Raw genomic sequence first — 21545 nt, 5'->3', positions numbered from 1 at the left:
GAATTTGCCGTCGCTGAAGCGCTTGGTAACCTGCTCCGCGACTCTCCAGCCGTACGAGGTTCCGCTGCCACCTGGGCCACCGGGTTCGATGACGAGGGTGCGCTCGCTTCTGCCGCCGGGAGGTGGATTTCTGGTGCCGTTGTCGGGTTCGCCTACGCGAGCTAGGCCCGAGACCTGGTATTTGATGATTGCGAGTCGGACGATCCTGTCGTCTGACTTGTTGGTGTAATCTAGTGGCACCTCCAGATACCCGCAGAGGTAGATGCCTCGGCCGGAGAAGGGGTCACTATCGTCGCCATCAACGGAGACGGTCTTGTTTCCCCAGCTCCAATTGGACGGGTCTGGGTCAAAGGTGCTCGCCCACGTCTCCTCAGGATGAGCGTCATCGAGGACCGGCGGAACGGTAGCATTGGTACAAGGGATGAGCTTGAAAGGATCCTTGGGCAGAGGGAACCGACCAAACGGGGATTCTTGTACTGGGATCGGGTTTGGCACGAGGATCCCTCTGTGGTCCTGGTCTAGACGGAGTTTTCTTGTGAGGTGAATGTTGAACAAACCGACAGCCAAGAGAACACCGGCGAACATGAGCCGTTGACGTAGTCCCGGCTTCCGAGATGGGGGCGGGGGTGCCGGCCGCGTCTGGGTCTCTGCGAGCTGTCTCTTCTCCATGGTCGCTTTCGTTGTGACGGACGCAGTCAGGCACAGACACCTCCAGGAAGACGCATTGAGTGATTTATAGTTGGGGAGAAGAAGTGAAACGAAATGTGCTGATGACGATGATGACGAAGAGCACGCGTTCGCGAAGACGTTGCCCTGTGAGGGGTCCCGATCCTTCAGGTGACAATCGTCTTCTCACCTTCCCGTCTTGGCGGGCTTACCTATCGGCCGAGATGGTCCCACATTTGCCGATTTCGGCTCCGGACATTCGGCCGGGAAGTTCGGCGGGCAGAGAATCAGCACCAACCGACGAGGACCCAACAAAGTGACAACCAGTTTGAACAGTGAAAATGAATTTGTACAATTGGTATCTGGTGATCATTAAAAGAAACATACAGACTCATAAATATGAACTCAGAAAGCATCCCGGCCCCAACTCAGACGTCCGTCTTCCGGTCATGCGCAAAAGGGGCTTCTTTTGATTCCTTGCCCGATGAGTCCCCTCTGCCGAAAGGCTTCGTCTCGCTCGAATCCAAATCCACACTCGCCCTCCATCCCATCCACCACCGACCGCTGAACAGCTCTTCCATCCTCTCCATGGGGATGCCCTTCGTCTCCGGCGCCCACAGGCCGAGGACCACAAGACCGACGCCACAGACGACCGCCCAGAAGACGTACGCGCCCCATACATCGAGGCTGACGAACATGTTGGGCGTGACGCGCACCACGGCGAACTGGAAGAACCAGTGCAGGGCCATGTTACTGGCATAGCAGACGCTGCGGATGCGGGTCGGGTAGATTTCTGTACCGTATAGGTATTGTACCGTGCACAAGCCGATGGACCAGCCGACAGCGTAGACAAAGACGGAGGCGATGGCGGCGTCGGAGGCCGGCTTGTTCGTGCCGTCGATCCAGATGGCCATGTAGATGGCCATGTATACGTGCGTGATGCACTGCAGGAACAAACCCGTAATGAAACACCGGCGACGACCGAAGACGTCAACGAGACCCCACGTGAAGACCATTGTGAACACAAGCTTGACAGCGCCGTATGCGCCACTAGTGATGAGAGAGGTGTTATCTCCAACAACACCGGCGTACCGGAAGATCTCGGGGATGTAGTACGTGATGCCATTTCCGCCGGACCATTGCGCGACAGTCTGCATGACGGCGCCGAGGAGGAAGCGCGTGCGGTAGGTGGGGATCGTGGCAATGTCCTTGATGATGGCCCAGGTGGAGGAGTCGGCGAGAATCTGCTGCCGTGTGCGAATCTGTTCGTGGATCTCGTCGTATTCGTGGGCGAGGGCTTGGTCGCTCGGGTCGGCGTGCCGGAGCTTCGCGAGCACGGCGAGCGCTTCGTCGCCGCGGTCTCGGGAGGCGAGCCAGCGCGGGGTGTCGTCGAGGAAGAAGGAGGCGATGAAGGCCAAGCCTACGGGGATGAGGGGGATGGCGATGACGAGGCGGTACTGCAGCCTCGTCGCAGCTAGGGTCGCGTTCGCTGCGTAGTTGATGAAGAAGCCTGGATCACGGGAGATCAGTACATCGCGTCGACGGGACCGCAGAATGTGTTCCCAGGGGTAGCCTTACCAATGGTGAGGAATGACAGTAACACGACCATGTATATACTGACGACCATACCGCGCGACCTCGCGGGCGCAATCTCGGAGAGGTATAGCGGCGCAACGACCGTAAGTCCTCCGGCGCCGAGTCCGCCCCATATCCGGGCGAATAGCATCAACCCCAGGATGCCGGACGAGAAGACCTGCATCAGGCAGCCCGTCATCCAGACGGCGATGAAGAGCTGCCATGCCCTCAGTCGTCCGAGGCGGTCATTTACGGCGAGCGCAATGATGGAACCGAAGGCGGCGCCTAGGACACCAAAGGACGAGATGTTGGCCTTGCGGTCAGCCAAACCGGACTCGTTGCCCTTCCAGAGGCTCGAGACGAGGCCGAAATCCTCCTTGAAGGACGCCAGGCCCGTTGACGCGCTGAACCCGCCTTCATCGTAGCCTACGTGGGGAGCTAGTCAGCGCACCGTGGGTTTTGGTGTTGATTTTTGGTGTGTGTGGACGGTGGAGTAAAAAAAAGGGACGGATCGCCTGTCAAGGTCGGACGGATGTTGACCGCAAGATCTAACGGGAACTGATTACTTACCCTTGGGAATAGACCCGCACGAGATAACGATGATGGTAAGGAGATAATACGTGTTGAATTGGACCATCTTTAAAGACCCCCTGCGACGCCCTTTCTTTGCGTCGATATCGAAAGGGGTTTGGGGACGGATTTGGAACGAGAGGTTTTGGTTGCAGGCGCAAACCAAGAAAAGAGTGTATGCGGTTTTGAAATGCAAAAAAAAGAAGAATTTTCAGTCTCTTTCGTTCCAGTCGTAATTTTTTGCCCCCTATTTTCCGACACGCAATCTCAGACGGGACGAGCTCGCACCACTTCCCCCTCCGATCCCTCGCCTCACTTATGTGTTTTCTCGGGTTCGCTCCTTTCGTAGACACTTTGCGCCCTCGAAGCTCGTTCCCGTGTGACGGAAAACCGTCGTCGTTTGCTCCAAGACAAGAAAACGCGGGGTGTGGGTGAGGGGGTAAACTCGATCCTATCCCACGGGGTAAAAGACGGCTGCGTGGCCAGGGCCTCCCTTTCGATGAGAAAATGGCCCAACGGGTAACCCTCTCTCGACGTTCTCCGGATTTTTGGATGGGCCCCTGGTGTGTTGCCCTGGTTCAACTGGTCTCGAACCCCACGATTTCGTTCGGCGGGCGATCGCGCGGCGCAAGGAAAGGAGACGCGAGAGGAGATCTCGTGCAGCAAAGAGAGTGGGGGTGAACGGTATGGGTTCAGTACTCGGTAGAACTTCAGACCTCTTCGCAGAAGCACATCGGACGTTGACCGAACGAAAAAGGTCGCAGGAGTGGGAGGCCGGCGAAGGGTGAAAGAAGAGCCTGGAGGAGAGACTACAGATGATGGAGGGGGGCAACAATCTTAGTAATGTCACTCCACAATCGGCCGGGAGTTGCGTTCATCCAGTTCCCAAACTCTCAGACTTTCTGCTGAAGTCTCCTCCAAGAGTCTGCTAGAGTCTCCAAGAGTCCAATCCCTTCCCTCCCGCTGCGCCGTACAAGTGCCGGACTTGGGCTAAGGCAAGGGACCAATGTACTCCCCAACGTCATGTTCGCAGTAGAGCTACATGACTTAGCCTACTCTGTACATTGGCGTCGAGACGGTATTCCCGGGGGGCTTCCGGCCGGGTTCCAGGCCACTCGTCCATCACATCTCTCTCTTGCCAGTAGCCTACCGCTGATCTCTCTCTGCTACCGGCACTCTCTGTCAGAGTCTCTCGCAACTCTCGGTCAACTTCCGACGGCCCTCGCAGCCGTACGTCGGTGGTCCGCGCCCTGACTCGTGGCGAACAGCGAGCAAAGTGACGCTGCCACGCTGCTGGTTTGCTTGCTCGCTTGCTCTCTCTTCCACTACCTAGCACGACCAAGGGCACCTAGCCACGGCGAGTATCCGTAGGCTCTGCAGGCTTTCTCTCTCCACGTCCGTGGTAAGTTTAAGGCGCCGCTGTCCAATAACCCGAGGGCTTGGAGGCCAATCATCCCTCCACTTTGTGACTTGACACCGCTGCATGGCCGTCTGTCGGTCAGGTTCCATGGCTGCATGTGTGTGCTGAAAATAGGTGAAATAATGTATGCGTAAAGGCAGTTTGGAGTTACACGGTGACATCTACGGGAAAGGCCGTAGTAGGAAAAGACACCGCGCACATCGCCGTCCCGTCCGCAACTACACCCCATCACGCAAAGCCGCATCTGCGCTACCTTGTGGTATCGGTCATCCTCCGAGCCCAACGCACCACCAAAAACTCAACCACCAAAAAACACCACACAGCAAAGGCCTGCCATCTTTTCTTGTTCTCTTTCTGTTTTCCCAGTCCGGTCTCCTCTTCCCTCAAACTCTCTCCAGCTACGGGTCAACAATCTCCACTATCGTTCCTACTACTTGCTATCTCTTGCATGCTCCTCCTGCTGGAGAACGGAGGCGGGCGCGGACTGGAGAACCACATCTCCTCTTTCTATTATACGGCCGGCCATCTTCCTGAGGATGCTGCAACTCAATGATCCACACAACGACGTGCCGGGCCTTCGGCGGAATCTCACCAAGCGCAATGGGCCGACGTCCATATGTGCAGGCGCACCGCCGCCGTCATCGCACACCTGTTGCTGCTGCTGCTACTCCTCCTCCTATGCCGTTGCCGCTCCCCATCGTGGTAACAGTTGCGGATGACAGAAACCCCGTGTCGTCGGTCCCGTCGTCAGTTTGTTCACGCGAGGAGAAGGATTCATCCCTTCCATACCATTCTCAGCCCTCAACCACCCCTGGTCCTCTGGAGTCTCATCAACTCCTCATCAGCAGTAGCAGCAACGCCCGCAATATCAGCAGCCTCTCTCACCTCTTCGCCTCCACCCGGGCCTTCTCATCTCTTACACATAGGGTCGCCCTCACCATGCTACAAACCAAGCCCATCCTCCAGGCCCGTTCCACTCTCCTCCATCACATCAAATCCATCATGGCCCTCCTCCAGCCCATCATGGCACCAACTACACGGCACAACGACGACAAGTTAATATCCAGAGTCGTCGCCGCCAGCACCACTCCCGCACGGCGGAGGCTGACTCTCCCCGAGCGGATCCCCCGTGGAGCGTGGGACTCACACATGCACGTCGTCGACCCGGCCGCCTACCCCTTGGCAAAGGACGCAGTCTACTGCCCCAAAACGCACCGCCTCGACCGCGCCCTCGCCTTCGAGTCCTCCGTCGGCATCGACAATATCGTCCTCGTACAGCCATCCATCTACGGCAACGACAACACCTGCCTCCTCGACGCTCTTCGTGCCCTCGGCCCCCGCCGCGGCAGGGCGGTGGTGGCTTTCGAGCCAGGTAGCCTGTCTCAGAGCACCCTGGCAGAGTGGCACAGGCTCGGTGTAAGAGGCGTTCGGATCAACCTCTCCTCGGTGGGCAAATCGCTCAACGCAACGGAGCTCGACTCGTTACTGCGGCGATATGCCCACGACTGCAAGCCTTTGGACTGGGTGATACAGGTGTACATGCCCATGTCCATGATCGATCTGCTCGAGCCTATCGTCCCGAATCTCGGCGTGAGAGTTTGTATCGATCACCTCGGCCATCCCAATATCAAGGACATGCCATCATATAATCCGTACGACATGAAGGGCTTCAAGTCCCTGGCCAAGCTGCTCCGAGCCGGAAACACTTACGTAAAATTATCGGCGCCGTACCGGCTGAGTTCCAAGGCCGATCATAGCGATCTGGAGCCCATTGCGCGAGAGGTGCTTCACCTGCGAGGCAAGGACAGAGTTATCTTTGCGACGGACTGGCCGCATACCCGGTTCGAGGGGCTGGACATCCGACCCTGGATGGAGACGGTGCTCGATTGGTGCGGGAAGGACGATGTTCTGGTTGACAGGTTATTCAGAGGCAACGCGGAGGATCTATGGAATGCCCGTCACAACAGATGATGCATCACATAAGCGATATGTTTTGCTCGGCTTACACGTTGGAGGAGCCTGCATTTTCTTTTACTAGCATAGCGTTGTTGCATGAGTTGCGTGGCTTTCTGAGCGGTTCACTGCAGAGCAACAATTACGTCGGCTTCCGACGCGACACGATTTTATGACCATGAAGAAATAGGATACTTTGTAATGATGGCCTTGGCCAAAATCAACTTTTTGCCCTGTCACATAATCCGCATGATCTGGTGATATGGTGATTTACGGTGTGGTTGTTGAAGCTCCATGTTCGGTGTAAGTCCGCGACTACAACAGACTAACTAACACGGAAAACGCCGCAACTCTAGGATGAGGTTTTCCGTTGGCTACTTGATTCACACTCCCGTAACTCCCTCTCTATCCCTGCAAGTCTATCTGTAGCAGCGCCTGTGTAAGATACCTTGAACTAACTAAACGCTGAGGCAACGAGGGAACTGACCCTACCCATATCACAGAGGTCGGAGGGCTAGCTCGACAGTTCACCACCAGTAGCCCCAGTTTCTAAGAACGAAATGACAACATGAGGCTACTTGGCAGCACCTCCAAACCCTGAACTTGGAAAGAGACGGCCCGATAGTTCGGTGTTGTGCCCGCTCCTCTCGGCCGCGGGGCTAGTGGGGCCGCATCCCCAATTCTGAAATACGGCGTTGAAGGTCAAAGGGGAGACAATGAGCCAAAGAATCTCAAAAATGCAGCGTCTTCGAGAATTTGGCAATCTGGTGATATGTCCATCTAAGGTACTTGTGTTTCCTAGCAGAAGACCGCGAGATCGACAATCCCACGCACGTTTCAAAGTGTCCAGGTCGTCGGTTGACAAATCTCGATATGCAATTCTCGCATCTCAGCAACTGGCGGCCTTTGCACCTACTTTCATAAACCGGGGTTTGACACTGCATGCCCGCTTGCCGTCACCGCCGGCGAAACACAACGCCACTTCGGCGGAACGCATCTCTCGGACTGCAAGGTCAACGAAACAGCCCGTCCTGGAGGGGTTCTGGGTCGGTGACGACTGTGGTAGGGCCGGGGGCGGCTCCACTCGCGGACGTGGGACCGATTCTGGTACAAGTCCGATTCTCCAGCTTACTAGAGGTGGAAAGGGCATGGTGGCTGGAACTTTTGCCAGTGGTCCTTCGTGAAAGCACGTCTTTTCTCTCGTGGCAAGGTCTTATCATGGGCCATGGGCCAGCAGAACTACGGATATGTATCACTGAGTAGAGGTTGTCACGGTGGGTGACCGACGTGAGCTGTTTTGCGATATCTGGGCGGGATGATTCAGACCGAGGACTTGTAGCTGCGGATAGCACGGCTCGCAGTGGACATGTAGGATGGGGGTAATGTCATCAGTCGCATTCGAGATAAGCTAGCTTGATCGCACCTTCATTGACGGCTTCTTACTTGGTGCGAAACCGAACTCGGTTGAGGAGAAATGTTGCTCGTGTGCTCTAAGATATCCAAGACTCTCATAGCAATCTCATAGCACTGATCATCTCAAAACAATTATGTAGATTCGTACAAAGATAAAGGAAAAATACGGATAAAGAAAACCGTCCTCTTCCAACCCCACACAATGCCCATGGGGGACTCTCAAGAAAACAAGAACCCCGGATTTCCCAAGCAGCCGGTCAAAATTGCCGGATATGTACCAATTTTAGTATGTATAACGAATCCTACTGTAACGTCCCCCAGCTTTCAACAAACTTGGCTCGCCACCAACGGTCAACTTCCGCAGGTTGTCTGACAAGGATTTTGCGTGCTCCGTCCTCTTGTAAACTCTTGTGAAGAGGCGAACTAGTGTTTATTTTGCTGAGACAGATCGGGTAAATATAATCTCTATGTAGGATACAAATGCAACACACCCTATCTTGATAGACCGATCCCCAGCCGGGGGACGGGGAAAAGGCTTGCTCTTGGCCGTTTTGACTCGTGTGTCTTCAAAACCCTCAACATGATCCCCTGAGAAAGTATGAGCTTTGCGGGGACGGAATCGTTTCACACTCGAACCTAGAGATAGCGACGAAAGACTCCTATCGAGGACTCCATCATGCCTATTGATACAGCGCGAAAATAGCACAAGAGAAATATTCTTCCTTGACTTCAAGTCCTATACTCGTACCCTACCTTTGCGGTTGAACTTTCACCCTTCTGCCCATCTTACACCTTTTTTGAAAATTACTAGATACCCCTCCTCCCCGTGTCCCACAACGATTCGACCAGGGCCCCCATAAGATGTCCCCCCTCCTCCCCACAACCCTCTTGCAGATCCCCTCCATCCGAGGCAAGAACGAATCGCTGATACATTGTACCCCAGGACTTGCAGCCGCCCATCGCCGAGAGGCCATATGCAAGTGCGGGCTGGGACTGCACGTGGGCACAGCTGATCACATTATCAGGCAGGGCTGTAGAGAATTCATTGCCATCGTTGTCTGAGAGGCTTGGCCTCACTCAGTGTGTGGCCTCTGTGATACATACAGCCAACCAAGCCTACAAGTTACTAACGGCTCTAGACAACTTATTGACAGTTATCAATACATATGATAAGTATATACTAAGCTTTGCAAAGCAACCAAAAGAGACGAGTTGTTAGCAGTATGCGTTTTTGCCTGGTCTGTGTCTCTAAATGGTTGTCATTGGCGATTCTCGGATAAGGTTGTACCCACAGACGTGACAATAGAGTACCTACCGTGAGCAGCTTAAAGCTTGATCTTTAACTCAGAACACCTTCCTTAATGTTGACAACTCAAAAATCGAAGATTTCTATCGCTTGCCCATTTCTCTCTGCATTATTTGCGCGATTGGCAAAAGGAAATGCCCCCTCACGGGATTGAACCGTGGACCTTCGCATGAAGTGCCGAAGTACGAGTGCGACGCTCTACCACTGAGCCAAAGGGGCTTTTTCAAGCTGACATAACGGAGCCTGAAGTTGAACTATGACAATAGTGGCCATCGCTAGCGACTTCTCAGTTGCGTGCTTCAATGCAGTCAGTTCCAAGAGTCATTCAACGTCGTAGTTTACAACGGTAAGACAGACAGCCCATCACAACATCAAGCGCCGGCCTCACCGTCCCCTCGGTAAACTTCCAGCCATCCTGGCCCCGGACCATCACCGACATGAACTCCCCAGAGAACAAGCTTTCCTCCGTCTCTTCTATCCGCACGAATACCCTTAGTCTCTCGGTCCACGTCCGCGATAACAACCTCGGCCATCCCCCGTTGGCGTTGCCGGTAAACCGGAGGTATCCACCATGCACCATGGAGTATCGACACATGGCGCGCACATCCAAATCTCCATAATCCCATCCGCCCACGGGCGTCTCGGCCAGAAAGAAAAGAAGTTGCGCAGAAGAGAGTCCACTTTTGCGGTCCTCTTTCTAGACTCGTCACTCACCGTCCAACCTCGTGCAAAGTTACGATACACTCGGCCTTTGGACTTTACAGCGAGACTAACAGCGAGCATTTCCTGAAAATCTGCTGCTCTTCGGGCCCTTTTCTCTTCTCTACCATGGAACTACCCGTAAAGCGTCGTCCCCCCTGGCCCCGTGCGCAAAATCTTGTTTCTCACTAGCCCTGGACGAATCTTAACCAAACTGAGCATTAGAGGCAAGAAAAAACCATTTCCATTTTTATCCTGTCATCGCAGCCCACGAAACTTGGCAAAGTCGCTCACGCATCTCCCATATGTTCAAACCAGCCGGGACCCCGAAACAACACCCTCGGTAAATGTCCCGTAAAACCCCCCTCTCTATGGAGTATCAAACGCCCACAACGTCGGAACGTCGTTCCGACTTATTCAACCTCGGACCCTGGCCGTTTATTCGTACGGGTTATGGGAACCGTCTGATCCATTCATCCAGAGAACACCGCACCACAGTTTCGGTACGACTGGTTCTCTATTCACCCTCACTATCCAGGTCCAAACGCGTCAGAGTATCCTAAAAATGGAATCACGACTTACAGCTGAAGGTATGGGTAAGTGAGCACGAAAGATGAGAAACAGGTGCGAGAGAAAAGGACACACCGGTATCTGCGCCTAGGACCCCGGCACTTCGGCCCTCCGGCTCTGATGATACCCCGAACGACACACGCTCGCCTAATGAATCCAACATCCCATACCGCCATGCCGCGAATGCCACATGTCAAATCTCTTCCCTTGGTCCCTAGGCTGCTCGGTTCACAAGCTGGCTGACCCCATGTAACCTCCGGACGCATCTTGCATATACGCGCTAGTCCCCCCAGATTTTCCCATGAACGGAAATCCAGAACCCATCCATAACCATTTCCCTCCCTCCCCATCCCACTTCCTCCGCTCGCTCGCTTGCTCACTCACTCCTCTGTACTCACACACCCCTCGAGAAACTTTGAACTGCAGTCCGGCATCATAGGGACCTCTGTACGCGATCACTCATCGTCACACAGCTCGGAAGTTGACCGAGAAGCACTTGCGAACCTTGAGAACCTTCGTCAAGCAGAATGAGGGGCAGATCTGTATGCGTATCATCAGATCACCGCCCTCGTCACGGTCAAACCCCCGTCCAAACCCGCCGAGCCTAACCGCACCGATGATCAAACGCCGGTGATCATGTCGACGTGGCGGAGGACGCGCCGAGCCGGGCCCAGCTTACACAGCCCTCCCGACTCCAGTTCCTGACCCCAGTTCGCCAGGTGCTCTAAAGAATCACCCTCTCAAGAGAAGAAGTGTTCACGGAAAAGTGACCCATCGACACCCATCTCCACGGATACTGTCTGCTAGCCATCCTGCTTATCCATACACCATCGATAAGACCACCAAGAAAACAAGATTCCAAGACGTCGACTCTACCCGTCTCACCTTAGCTCAACCCGGACGATGCCCGAGATGCTCAGACACCAATTCCAAAAAAGCATCGCCGTCACAACCAGATGAGAGACGAGATAAACACCCCCACGTGAAAACGGTAAACCGCTCTGAGCTCCCTCCCTCCGGCCACCTCAAAAACCGACCCAGCTCGGAACATGTCCGAGTGGAGCCCCCTCTCATCGCCCATCGTTCAGGGCCCGGGTGACCGTGCAGCTTCCTCAACCACTTTTTCCAACCGGTCACTCTCCGGGCCTCCGGGGGAAAGAATGGGGTATCGCGCGCAGGAAATGGGCCGATGGGGACCGGTTTACGATGGGGGAGAAGCGAAAGAGGGTCCGATCAGTTGTCATTGCTCGTTATATCATGACGGCATTCCGGGCTAGGAGGGACAATGGAGCGACGAGTGACGACGAACACGAGACGCCAAACGCGAACGAGATTGGCGACATTCACCGAGGTCTCTTTGCTTCGGTGTTGAGGGAAGGTCTAGCTCTGAACCAGACTAGATCAGATCAGATCAGATCATTGCCCACACAATGGAGCAGTCTGGCGTATTGACCAAGATCGTGGCGGGTGGTGTTGCGGGGGTTTCAGAAACGCTGGTTACTGTGAGTGGAAGGTCTCATCATCCATGTTCCCCGAGGACTAAACATAGAACACATGTTGCGTCGACGCACTCACATTCTCACTTACATGCTCACTCTCACTCACACTCACTTACTCTCACCTCATACACAAACGTACAAACATGTTGGGCACACTTGAGCGGTCACGCGTACATGAGATGAACAAGGATACAGAAAAGAGTCTAACACCAAATCTCTCGGCACAATGTAGTACCCAGCCGAATACGTAAAAACACGCCGCCAACTACACTTCAAATCCACCACCAACGCAACAACCTCAAACCCCAACCCACCGCCCAGCTCCCTCGCCATCATCCGCGACACGATCCGCACCACGGGCGTGAGGGGCATCTACTTCGGCGTCCAAGCCCTCGCCGCCTCCAACGCCGCGAAATCCGGCATCCGGTTCCTCGCCTTCGAAACGACGCGCTCGAAACTAGATGCCGTCTCCGGCTCGGAATCCCCGGCATCAGGACCGGGAAAGAAGCCCCGCGCGGCGTGGATCAACGTCGTAAGCGGTCTCAGCGCCGGCGTAGCAGAGTCCATCGCCGTCGTGACGCCAGGCGAAGCCGTAAAGACCAAAATGATCCACGCCGCCGCCACCTCTTCCTCTTCCTCGTCCGCAGGCAGCCGCTTCGCAAGCCGCGGCCTCGTCAGCGCCGTCAGGACCCTCCTCCGCGAAGAAGGCATCCGAGGCCTATGGAGCGGCCTCACGCCCGTGCTCTGCAAACAAGGCACCAACAGCGCAGTCCGCTTCACGACTTTTGCGATGCTCCAGGAGCGCGTGGCGGCGCGGTGGCCTCAGCTCGAGGGCGGCGTCGGGAGTAGCCTCGTCCTGGGCGGGGTCAGCGGTGTGTTTACGGTGTATGCGTCGATGCCGATTGATAACATCAAGACGAGGATGCAGAGCGTGCAGAGTGCTGAGGCGCGGTATACCGGTATGGTGGACTGCGCTGCGAGGATTCTGAAGAGTGATGGGGTTTTTGCGTTTTGGAGGGGCACGTCGCCTAGGTTGGTCCGGTTGACTGTAAGTTTGATGCCATGGCTGGGGATGACGGTGAGAGTGGATTTGGCTAATGTGGGTATGTACAGCTTTCGAGCGGCATCACGTTCACGGTCTATGATCAGGTGGTGCGTCTGATGAAGTCGGCGCAGGCAGACCGCAAAGCAAGCGACCTGCAGCGCCTGTAAAGAAGGCCAGGCCGTCGCGAAAACATGGATGGCGGAGATCTTTCTTTTTGCTCTTTTCGTTTGTTCGTTTAATCTTGGTGAGTGATTCCTGATGCATAAATAGACTGGCTTTCTGCTTGCTTTATTTTTGTTTGTGCTATTCATCTATCGCGCCGACTCTGACGCTCAACGGTTCTATAGAAGACATGGTCTGGAAGACCTGCGGATCAATGGCAAATGCCTCGGGGCCGAGGGTGTCGACAAAGGGGAAGTTGTAAATCTGCTCTGGGGAGCTGGTGGCCTCCGGGCCGGGCGGCACGGACGCCGGGGGCATGTTGTTCTCGGCGCCGGCGCCGTTGCGGCTCTGCTGCGGGATGCCGTATGTGGCCATCGGCGGCGTCGCGGCCGTCTTGGGGAGGCCGAGGGCGCCGATGTCGATGCCTAGGCCGACGAGCTCGCGGGTGATGAGGTTGAGGGCGCTGCTGATGACTAGGGGCGGGGTGTGGTCAGTCAGAGTTCAGGGCTCAACGTTGCATCTTGCCCGCCTCCGACTGGAATATGTCGAAGGGGGTTGAGGGGATACTTCAAAGTCTTGACTCACCTGGGTTGATGCGCTTCACGGACGCCAGGATACGGACGCAGTACTCCAGCCTGCGCAGCGCTTGCGTATCCTCGACGCTGGACTGCACCTGGAGCAGGAAGATGGACGCGGCAATGTACACGCTATACGAAAGGGAGAGCACGCAGTGGCTGATGCCGAAGGAGCGGCAGAAGAGGTCGAAGATGGCGATGATTCCCGTCGCCGAGGTCACGCACTCGCCGAGGTACCGCTGCACCGGCTGCAAGTTATCGCCCACCCTTCCTCGCTGAGATAGCATGGGACGGTAGAGGAGGATCTTGAAAGTGCGGTAAAGCACGCTAAGGGCAGGGTCCAGATGTCAGTATCTTTCACTTCCAAAGGGAGACGACGGGACGTACTTCAACGTGATGATGTGCGACGGCGGCGCCAGGGCCGGGAGGGCCGTAGGTTCGATCTTTAGGTGCGGAGGGAGCTCATCCCACCACTGCCGCAGGGCGACTTCTTGCTTGGCGAGACAGTCCTGCATCTCGGCCTGGCTGTTGGGCCGCACGGGGTCGTACATGTGGACGAGGATCTCGTTGAAGGTTATCGAGAGGCGGCACATTTGCATGAAGCACGAGGTGGAGTGCGCCGCCGCGGGGGGATACTTCCACCCGCCTTCCGGTACGACACCAAAGGGCGTCCACGACTCGTTCTCGGCCGAGTCGTCAACTATCATCTCGCCAGTCAGCATACTCCCTTGTGCAGAAAGTATCAACGAAGAAAACATACACATAATCTGCGGTGGCGACACAGACGTCTGCTGTAACGAAGGCGAGCGCCCGAGGTACAGACTAATCATCTTGTCCCAGAAATAGCAACTCCAGAACAACCGATGACGGATCTCGACGTCCTCGTCCGCGAGCTGCACGGAACCGGGGTACCGCTGCCCGTCGACGCAGATGCCGAGGTGGTCGATGATGCGGAACGCGAGGCCGCTGTACGTCCATGCCTGGGCGCTGTTGCCGACGCTGCACTCCTGCGCGCTGAGGAGCAGGAGGGTCTGGACGGTGGGGATGGAGCAGACGCCCTGGCTGAGCTCCTCAAAGACCATGCTGCGCGCGTGCTTGCCGAAGAGGGCGCCGCCGTCGTAGAACTCGTCGAGCTTGTCTTTTGTGGCCGGGTCGCTTCGGCCCCAGCGGATGGAGTGGGAGAGGACTGCGTTCATGAGGGTGTGGGAGTAGTACGGCCCTAATGTCTGCATGTCACCTGGAAGATGGTCAGTTTAGGGATGCGAGGAGGAGAGTAAAGGGGTGTCCTCACGAGTAAATGCAGGTCTGTAGATGAAGTTGAAGAGAGGTTGGATCCAGCACCAGTGGACATTTAGCAGGTATTGGAACGGTTCCTAGACGAGGACCAGATCAGCTCACACGCCACTTTTCCGCGGGCAGTTGACCGAAGTTTGAGGAGGAAAAGCTTACCGGGATATCGGACATGTTCTCGAGCGCCCTCTGCTGCCAGGCGTTAGCGACGAGCCTCTCACGCCTTTGCATGGCCTGATCAGATGTCGACTGTTGGTCCCTTGAGCCAGACGGCCTATCACTCGGCAGCTGGAAGAAGCTCGTCGAGCCATGATACGTAATGGCGCCCTTGTCATCGACCTTGAGGCCCTTGAAGCTCTCGCTCACAGACTCTTCATCCTGCGACTCAAAGTGGTGAGGATCCGTCATGGGCGACTGACCCGCTGACGGCCCGATGCTGGGCGATGATGTCCGGGAGGGTTCCGAGGGTCCTGCTCCCGCTCCCGCTCCTGATGGTGCATGAGCCCTCGCGGCGGCAAGCTGTGCTTCTAGTTCCTTTATGCGATGCTCCAGCCGTGACGTGTATGACAACGTCGGGTTACTTTTTGGTCCGACATGGTCAGTATGTTACACAAGAATCGCCGGGATATAGGGGGCACACGAGGGATTCAGGCTGCAGGTGAGATCAGGGGCTGAGCAAAACGGAAAACTCACAGTTTATAGACGCACTCATCCGCGCGGGCAGCGCACCGATTACACGTCGGCTGCTCTCCGCCACATTTTACCTGCCGTCAATCACCGGGTCAGCATCAACTCAGGCCGTCATACTCGGATCCGTTCGCGATGCCGCCGTGCCGGAAGTTGTGCATGATGTCCGTCACCCGGATTCGCTCTTCCCCCGCCCTTCCGTGCCGTGATGCCGCCGTTCCACACCCATTCGCCCCCAACCCCGTCCTCTTGGGAGTCGATTAACCCCCGGCCGTGTAGTGTATCCCCAAGCCTTGATTACCTCAGGCAGGATCATCAAACACTGCCTGAGCCTCCGCTACCCTCCGCGGATCCGAGTGGTGGGCAGGGGTACGGGTTGTGGCGCGGAATGCGGGAAATGAGGCGCACCACGGCGGAGGGGTGATGGTGGTGCGGCACGCCGAAAGAGAGACAGACAAGGTGGGGGATAAGAGAAAGGACTCAAAAGAGCGCGCAAGAAGAGTACAGAAACACAAAGAAAACAAAACGGAAACAAACGTACCTTGCGACGACGACATGGTTCGCACGAAAAGGCGCTCTTCTTGATGGCCCTCGTGGAGGACATGGCGATGTTCCATGGGCTAATTTTCTGCCTTGCCCTCAAAGGTCTGCTGTTTGCGCCTGGTCTGTCTGAGGTGGTTCCCTCCCCGAAGTTGATGCGGGACGGAAGAAAGTTGAACTTTGGGCCCTTGTTGTGGAGAAGGGGGAATAGCGAAATCGGGCTGGACCTACTGTGGTCTGCTTGATGTTCCCAACGGATATGTGCGCTTGCAATTGACCATTTCGACTGCGACGGGACCGTAAGGTGACTTGGGGGGGCGCTTCGGCCGGGTCGGGAAAGTCGGGAATCGCGGGACCGGGCCCCACTCTTCAGCACCTTCTCTGCTAATTTTCCGCCCTAAGGCCAACTGTGACGCGCCTGAGACGTCCCATGAGCGAATCAGGATCCACCGCGATAGTCTTTTAGCCAATCGATAGCCTCAGCCTTGTTGAATGGGGCCCACTACTTCCTCGTGGTCAGCGGCTTTCCCCGATACGTCTCTCCGATAATCGCCCCGCTACGAAAGAGTGGATCTTCTTCACCGAGCCTCGGTCTCACTGTCTCCACCTTGCAAGGTGTAGATGCCGCTCACCGACACACCGAGATACCAAGAAACTTCCAACGCGCCCTCCTCGCATTCTCAACCTCTAAATACATTTCCCACTTTCCACTCCAGTCCCTAAGTCCCGTGAGATGCGCAAACACTCCAAGTGAGGCCCCCCATCTTCGCAGACATGGCAAAGGCTGGATCCAGACAGCCGGGCACGCCAAGCCCTTGCTGCGCCGTAAGATTGCAGCAGAGACTTGACCTCAATCGGGACGGGTCTCCGGACCTCTCTCCTTCTTGATCGAGACTCGGCTGAAAAAAACATGAGCTTTATATAAATACAAACCTCACAGCCCGGTATCAAACATGAGCTGAAGTCAATCGTCATCTTCCAAGGATACCTTCGACCGCTGCACGAAACCACCGTAGACCACATCATCGCCAGCCCTTGATCCAGTTTCGAGCCCCCTGTAAACGCATCACAGTCTCGTAATGGCCACCCCGACGATAACCTCGTCTCCCACGCGCTCTCCACCCTGGCAAGCCACTCCGGCCCGCGAATGCCTCATTCCCCGCGAGACAATCAGTTGGAACTACTACTGCAATTTCTACGCGACTTCATGGGGCGGGTGTCCCTCTGGCTACGCGCCGGCTTGCAGTACGGCCGTGGACATAGCCAACCCCTATGTATCGAAGCGGACGGTCACCGACGGAGGCAAGGCCACCTTGACATACGAGTGGTGGCTGACGAGCCACTCCCAAGTGATATGCTGTCCAGGGTAAGAGAGGCGCACCCTTTTGCAAAGGATGGAGATACTCAAGCACGCATAATCCACGATTTTTCTTTTTAACGCAAAAAACGCACCTACTAGCACACTGCCTTGGTCATGTACGGGAGGAGCAAACTGCATCCTCACCACGACGGCCGGCTTCCTCGCCTCCGACCCAGCCCAGACCTCGCCGTCTCCGATCTACGCCTACGGCATCACCTACTCCGTGGAAGTACGCGAGTCCGTGGCATCCACCAAGAGATTCGCCAATTACGAAACGTCGTACTACGGAGACGGGAAACCCATCAGCGAGGCCTGCGATTACACTTCCTGCCTCGGGGCGTTCACGGCGCCAGAGTCGAGGAATATCTATCCCTGGGCGTCCCCGACGACCACGCCCGGCGATGCGGCGGCGACGGACGGGCCGTTCGTCTTGCAGCCGCCGGAGAAGATGGGACAGCTCGGCCCGCTGGCCATTGTCGCGATTACGGGATTGTTGGGGGCCGTGCTGCTGACGATTGCGCTCTTGTCTCCGTTCATGGGTGAGTATTTTCGACACAGGGAGGGGCAGAAGCGGTCGCGAGCAATAAATACCCAGTAGAAATATTTGTTTCTAAAGTCGCATAATGAACATGATGAAGAGCGGGGCATTCGGTGGATAAAGTGGTTGTGGAATTCTTAATTAATGGTATCTTCTCTTTCGCTGGTGGGTATCTCTTCATGTGGTTTTTCTCAAGCAAAAAAATGCAATGGGCTCCCAATGTCAGTACCTCTGTACCCTGTCCCGGAAATGCAAATCCAGTAATCCAGTCCCGGTGCTCTTAACGCCTCGCCAAAAAAAAGACCGCTCAAAAGCGTTTAAAAAAAAAACAAATCGCCGGACGATGCTTTGATGCATTACACCTGCATCATCTCACTTTCATGCCGTGTCCTGTCGTTGGTGAATTCGAACCAGGCTCGCGCAAGCAGACCAAACTCGGACATCCTGGTGGAGAGGTTAGCATCAATGAACGGTATGATTAAAAGAAATGAAATGACGGTAGGGCAAGTGAAGTGAGAGTGAAGATGAGATGAGGCTAGGGTGAGAATGAGGGTTGGAGTGAGATGGGGAATGAGTGTGAAAGTGAGAGTGAAGAATTCGCATGAAGGTGGCTCGACTTACATGATGAGTCCCAGCAGAAACGCCAGAGCGGCCTCGTACTGAATGTACGGATACGCGTAGTACCCGTTGGACTTCTTCGACTCGATCTGGATAACGAGCAGAATCCAGCAAATGGTGGTGCCCAGCGTGAAACACAACTCCATGCCAAAGTGAAAATGCTTCGGGATGCCGCTCCGGTAAGCGTCCCTCTTGCGCCAGATGACCGTGATAAGTGACCAAATGAGAAGAATACATGACTGTGAGATGGTTAGCTACTATATTCGACATCTCCATGTGTTGACGGTGTCTACACATGCTTCAAGAACATTAACTTACAATCGGTACAGACAACCACAAGCTGTAAAAGATAGGATCCGCTGGACTCGTCGAATCATTCAGATACTTGCCCCTCCGCGAGCAGTAAATGTTGATATTCAAAAAGATGACGACCAAGGGAACGATGATGGCGAGCTGGCGAAGGACGTAGTACATGTACGTGCACCGCCTCCTCTTGCGGTTGAAGCGCTCGTTCTCGGGCGATTTGGCGCTGCCGCTGGATCGACAACTTCGGCCACCGCCGGGTTGCTGACCGTACCAGTACTGCTGTTGATGTTGCGAGATGCTCCGCGACGATATCGATGCGGCGTCGTCGTTGTTGTAGTAGTATACTTGCGTGACCTGCTCGTCGTTGGCGTACATTTGGCCTCCTGGCGGTTGGTTGTATCCCTGGCTGTAGGGCGGCGCTGAGTAGCCTTGGTGTGTGTAGGCGCCGTTTTGGAGTGACATGATGGGCGAACTGTGTGTCGGTGTTGGCGGATGGATGGCTCTGTAGGTTTTCCCCTTTCCCTCTAATCCCTTTCTTTTACTCCGTCTCTAATCTCGTCGTCGATGTTGCTGATAAGTCGTCTTTTGATGTCTTCTTCAATATGTGTGGACCTCCAAGCGCAGAATCAACACCACATGCGACAGCGTGTTGGCGCAGGCATGAGTGGACTTTTATGGGGTCAAGAGTGAGTGAGTGAGTTGTGTGTGAGTGAGCGGCTGGATGGACGTCTGGAAAAGGCTCCGAGTGGACACGGAAGGAAAGGCGAAAAGGCTGAAGAACCGGATACCGAAAAGAGCTCACACGCCGGAATATGTACGGGCGGGCTTCAGCGACCCTTTTAGTCTTTGCAAGGGCGTGGGTGTGTGAGAAGAGTTAAGGAAGGATATGAGAGGGAAAAAAGCCCAGAGACCGCCGAGATGCTCTAATTGCGCCTGACCCTCTCCCAAGAAAAGACCGAGAAAAACTCAAAACAGGAGGGCGCGGAAATAAAGAGTCAAGACTTCAAGGAGGAAGGGAAATGGGGGCCAGCAGAAAAGAAAAAGGTGCTGTGTGGCCTGGCGAAAGGCCTGGGCATTCGGCCTGGGCAGCAGCAGAAGCAGAGAGGAACAAGGAGAATTAGAATTTACTCCTGTACGAAAAATACACACACCCAAGCACACATGAGAGTCTTGGCATTCTGGCACTCTGTACTCTGTGAGAGACTGGAGTGGTCTCAAATGTGCTGCTCGCCAAGTCGCGCTATCAGCTCACTGACTCCAGAATTGGCCACAGAGGCCGTCTTGGCCCGCCTAGGCTCGTAGGGGGGGGAGAATTACCCATTCACATTTCACGATGATGTTGTCTTGGCGGTCTTGGCCCCTGGGCGACTGTTCCTTGGAGCTTGGGGGGGAGGCCTTGGAGGGGCGTGTCCCAGCTTGAGATTCACTTCGTCCAGTTCCATCCCTTGGCACGCACAGCCGTGGCAGCGAAGGGGAACTTTGCCAAGACACTGCCAGCAGAACAGAGCGGCGAGCCAGATGTTGGAGCGCCTTGGGGGCGGGCACCTTGGGTCCTGGGACGAAGCAGCAGCGCCTGTCAGCCTGCCACAGGCTGTTTGTTCGGTTATAATGATCGGGATAAGGGGGGCTGTTGTGCTCTTGGGAGATGTTACAGCCAAACCCGCCAAGAAGGCTGCGGCCTGCCGCTCTCCTACCAAACAGAACTCTCAGACTGGCAGGGCAGACTCTAGCTAGGGCCCCCCAAGACTCTTAGGTCCGCAGGCGCCGAGAGGCAACGGTGAAGGAGTGACATGCGCTGGCCTAGCCACCTAGCCTCCTGGGCAGCTCGCTGAGCCGGCGCTATAGGTCTTGTGGTGTCTTGGTAGTTGAGGTTATCAGTATTCCGTAATTCGGGAGCACAGCAGCACAGGCCCCCAAGTTATCCAGTCTGGTGCTGCTGAGCACTGCAGGCAGAGAGAGCTCTCGCTGCCAAGAGACTTGGGAATTCTTGTCTCGGACGCGATAGTCTGACTTGTCGTACAGTGATAAGGTGGCAGTCGAGTGGTGAGATTTCGCCATGCCTTTTGGCGCGCCTGTCCGCCTCGGCATACCTCAGCAGCGGCCGTGACCGGTCCAATTTCCCATCCCGCCGTGCCAATTGCCATAAAAGTCTCCTGTCCTCCACCAAGCTCCTGGGCAGCGCGGGAAGAAAGTCTCAAGAAACATCAAGACTTCGTCACTTCGTGATGTGGGAGATTGGCGTTTAGTCATGGATCGCAAGGGTTTGGTGGTACAGAAAGGATCATCAGGGTTCTGGGCGGGCACTTTTGGCGGCGCAAACGGCCCTGGGCCCTTGGAAGAAGGACAGTGACACACAACAAGCATCCATCTCGTCCCATGTGTGTTGGCCGTCATCGATGGACAATGCGCCCTGCAACCGTCGTGCAGCTTTACTCCATCTCAGCGCGTACGAGTACCGAGACATTTGCTTTTTCGCCTGTTTGCAGCAACGGTTCACTCAAAAGACGCGGGCGTTCGAGACTGAGCTGTCAAAAGTGAGACCGAGACCGAAAGGCTCATCGCTGTGTCTTTCCCGCTTCTCATCTTCATTCCTGGAATGGCAAGATAGCGGGGGGTTGTGAAATGCCAAAGTAAAGAAGTTGACGAAAAGCAACCATCACGCAGTTGAGTTTCTATCTATCGATACCAAGTCGCTGCCAAGTCGAGAAAAGTAAAAAGATGAAATCAACAAAAAAGCAAAGAGCAAAGGTTCC

The 21545-nt window shown here is 55.4% G+C and overlaps 6 protein-coding genes across 6 annotated transcripts; 3 read left to right on the top strand and 3 right to left on the bottom strand.

Moving 5' to 3' along the window:
• Positions 1-1013: 1013 nt before the first annotated feature.
• HER10_EVM0000355 (uncharacterized protein) lies at positions 1014-3606 on the bottom strand. The gene is made up of 3 exons (XM_035470140.1): positions 2812-3606; positions 2245-2667; positions 1014-2176 (listed from the first exon to the last, which is right to left on the bottom strand). Exons 1-3 carry the CDS (start codon positions 2876-2878, stop codon positions 1095-1097), a joined length of 1572 nt encoding a protein of 523 aa, XP_035326016.1. The 5' UTR covers positions 2879-3606; the 3' UTR covers positions 1014-1094.
• Positions 3607-4831: 1225 nt separating this feature from the next.
• HER10_EVM0002214 (amidohydrolase) lies at positions 4832-6202 on the top strand (the record flags this gene model as incomplete). The annotated part of the gene is made up of 2 exons (XM_035471935.1): positions 4832-5587; positions 5618-6202. The coding sequence occupies 2 exons, from the start codon at positions 4832-4834 to the stop codon at positions 6200-6202; spliced, it is 1341 nt and encodes a 446-aa protein (XP_035326083.1).
• A 5400-nt stretch (positions 6203-11602) lies between these two features.
• Positions 11603-12883, top strand: HER10_EVM0009381 (mitochondrial carrier protein; the record flags this gene model as incomplete). The annotated part of the gene is made up of 3 exons (XM_035478870.1): positions 11603-11674; positions 11904-12719; positions 12785-12883. 3 exons carry the CDS (start codon positions 11603-11605, stop codon positions 12881-12883), a joined length of 987 nt encoding a protein of 328 aa, XP_035326293.1.
• A 136-nt stretch (positions 12884-13019) lies between these two features.
• HER10_EVM0002762 (fungal specific transcription factor) lies at positions 13020-16034 on the bottom strand (the record flags this gene model as incomplete). Its single annotated transcript, XM_035472458.1, has 8 exons — positions 13020-13351; positions 13464-13780; positions 13841-14153; positions 14214-14690; positions 14745-14826; positions 14903-15323; positions 15437-15507; positions 15972-16034. The coding sequence occupies 8 exons, from the start codon at positions 16032-16034 to the stop codon at positions 13020-13022; spliced, it is 2076 nt and encodes a 691-aa protein (XP_035326097.1).
• Positions 16035-17049: 1015 nt separating this feature from the next.
• HER10_EVM0008475 (uncharacterized protein) lies at positions 17050-17928 on the top strand (the record flags this gene model as incomplete). Its single annotated transcript, XM_035477993.1, has 2 exons — positions 17050-17336; positions 17430-17928. 2 exons carry the CDS (start codon positions 17050-17052, stop codon positions 17926-17928), a joined length of 786 nt encoding a protein of 261 aa, XP_035326268.1.
• Positions 17929-17982: 54 nt separating this feature from the next.
• Positions 17983-19736, bottom strand: HER10_EVM0007928 (uncharacterized protein). Its single transcript, XM_035477467.1, has 3 exons — positions 18805-19736; positions 18490-18725; positions 17983-18312 (listed from the first exon to the last, which is right to left on the bottom strand). Exons 1-3 carry the CDS (start codon positions 19252-19254, stop codon positions 18225-18227), a joined length of 774 nt encoding a protein of 257 aa, XP_035326248.1. The 5' UTR covers positions 19255-19736; the 3' UTR covers positions 17983-18224.
• Between the last annotated feature and the right edge of the window lie 1809 nt (positions 19737-21545).

Source organism: Colletotrichum scovillei (genome assembly GCF_011075155.1).
Source record: "Colletotrichum scovillei strain TJNH1 chromosome Unknown Contig00012, whole genome shotgun sequence".
Lineage (NCBI taxonomy): Eukaryota > Fungi > Ascomycota > Sordariomycetes > Glomerellales > Glomerellaceae > Colletotrichum > Colletotrichum scovillei.
The sequence above is the reverse complement of the archived record's forward strand: the minus strand, read 5'-3'. Positions and strand labels throughout refer to the sequence as shown.

Coding starts and splice junctions, on each gene's coding strand:
- HER10_EVM0000355 (XM_035470140.1), bottom strand. CDS start 2,878: ATGGTCCAATTCAACACGTATTATCTCCTTACCATCATCGTTATCTCG. Junction 2,668..2,811: donor GTGCGGGTCTATTCCCAAGG/GTAAGTAATCAG, acceptor CTCCCCACGTAG/GCTACGATGAAGGCGGGTTC. Junction 2,177..2,244: donor ACTGTCATTCCTCACCATTG/GTAAGGCTACCC, acceptor CCCGTGATCCAG/GCTTCTTCATCAACTACGCA.
- HER10_EVM0007928 (XM_035477467.1), bottom strand. CDS start 19,254: ATGTCACTCCAAAACGGCGCCTACACACACCAAGGCTACTCAGCGCCG. Junction 18,726..18,804: donor TGTGGTTGTCTGTACCGATT/GTAAGTTAATGT, acceptor ACCATCTCACAG/TCATGTATTCTTCTCATTTG. Junction 18,313..18,489: donor TTTCTGCTGGGACTCATCAT/GTAAGTCGAGCC, acceptor CCTCTCCACCAG/GATGTCCGAGTTTGGTCTGC.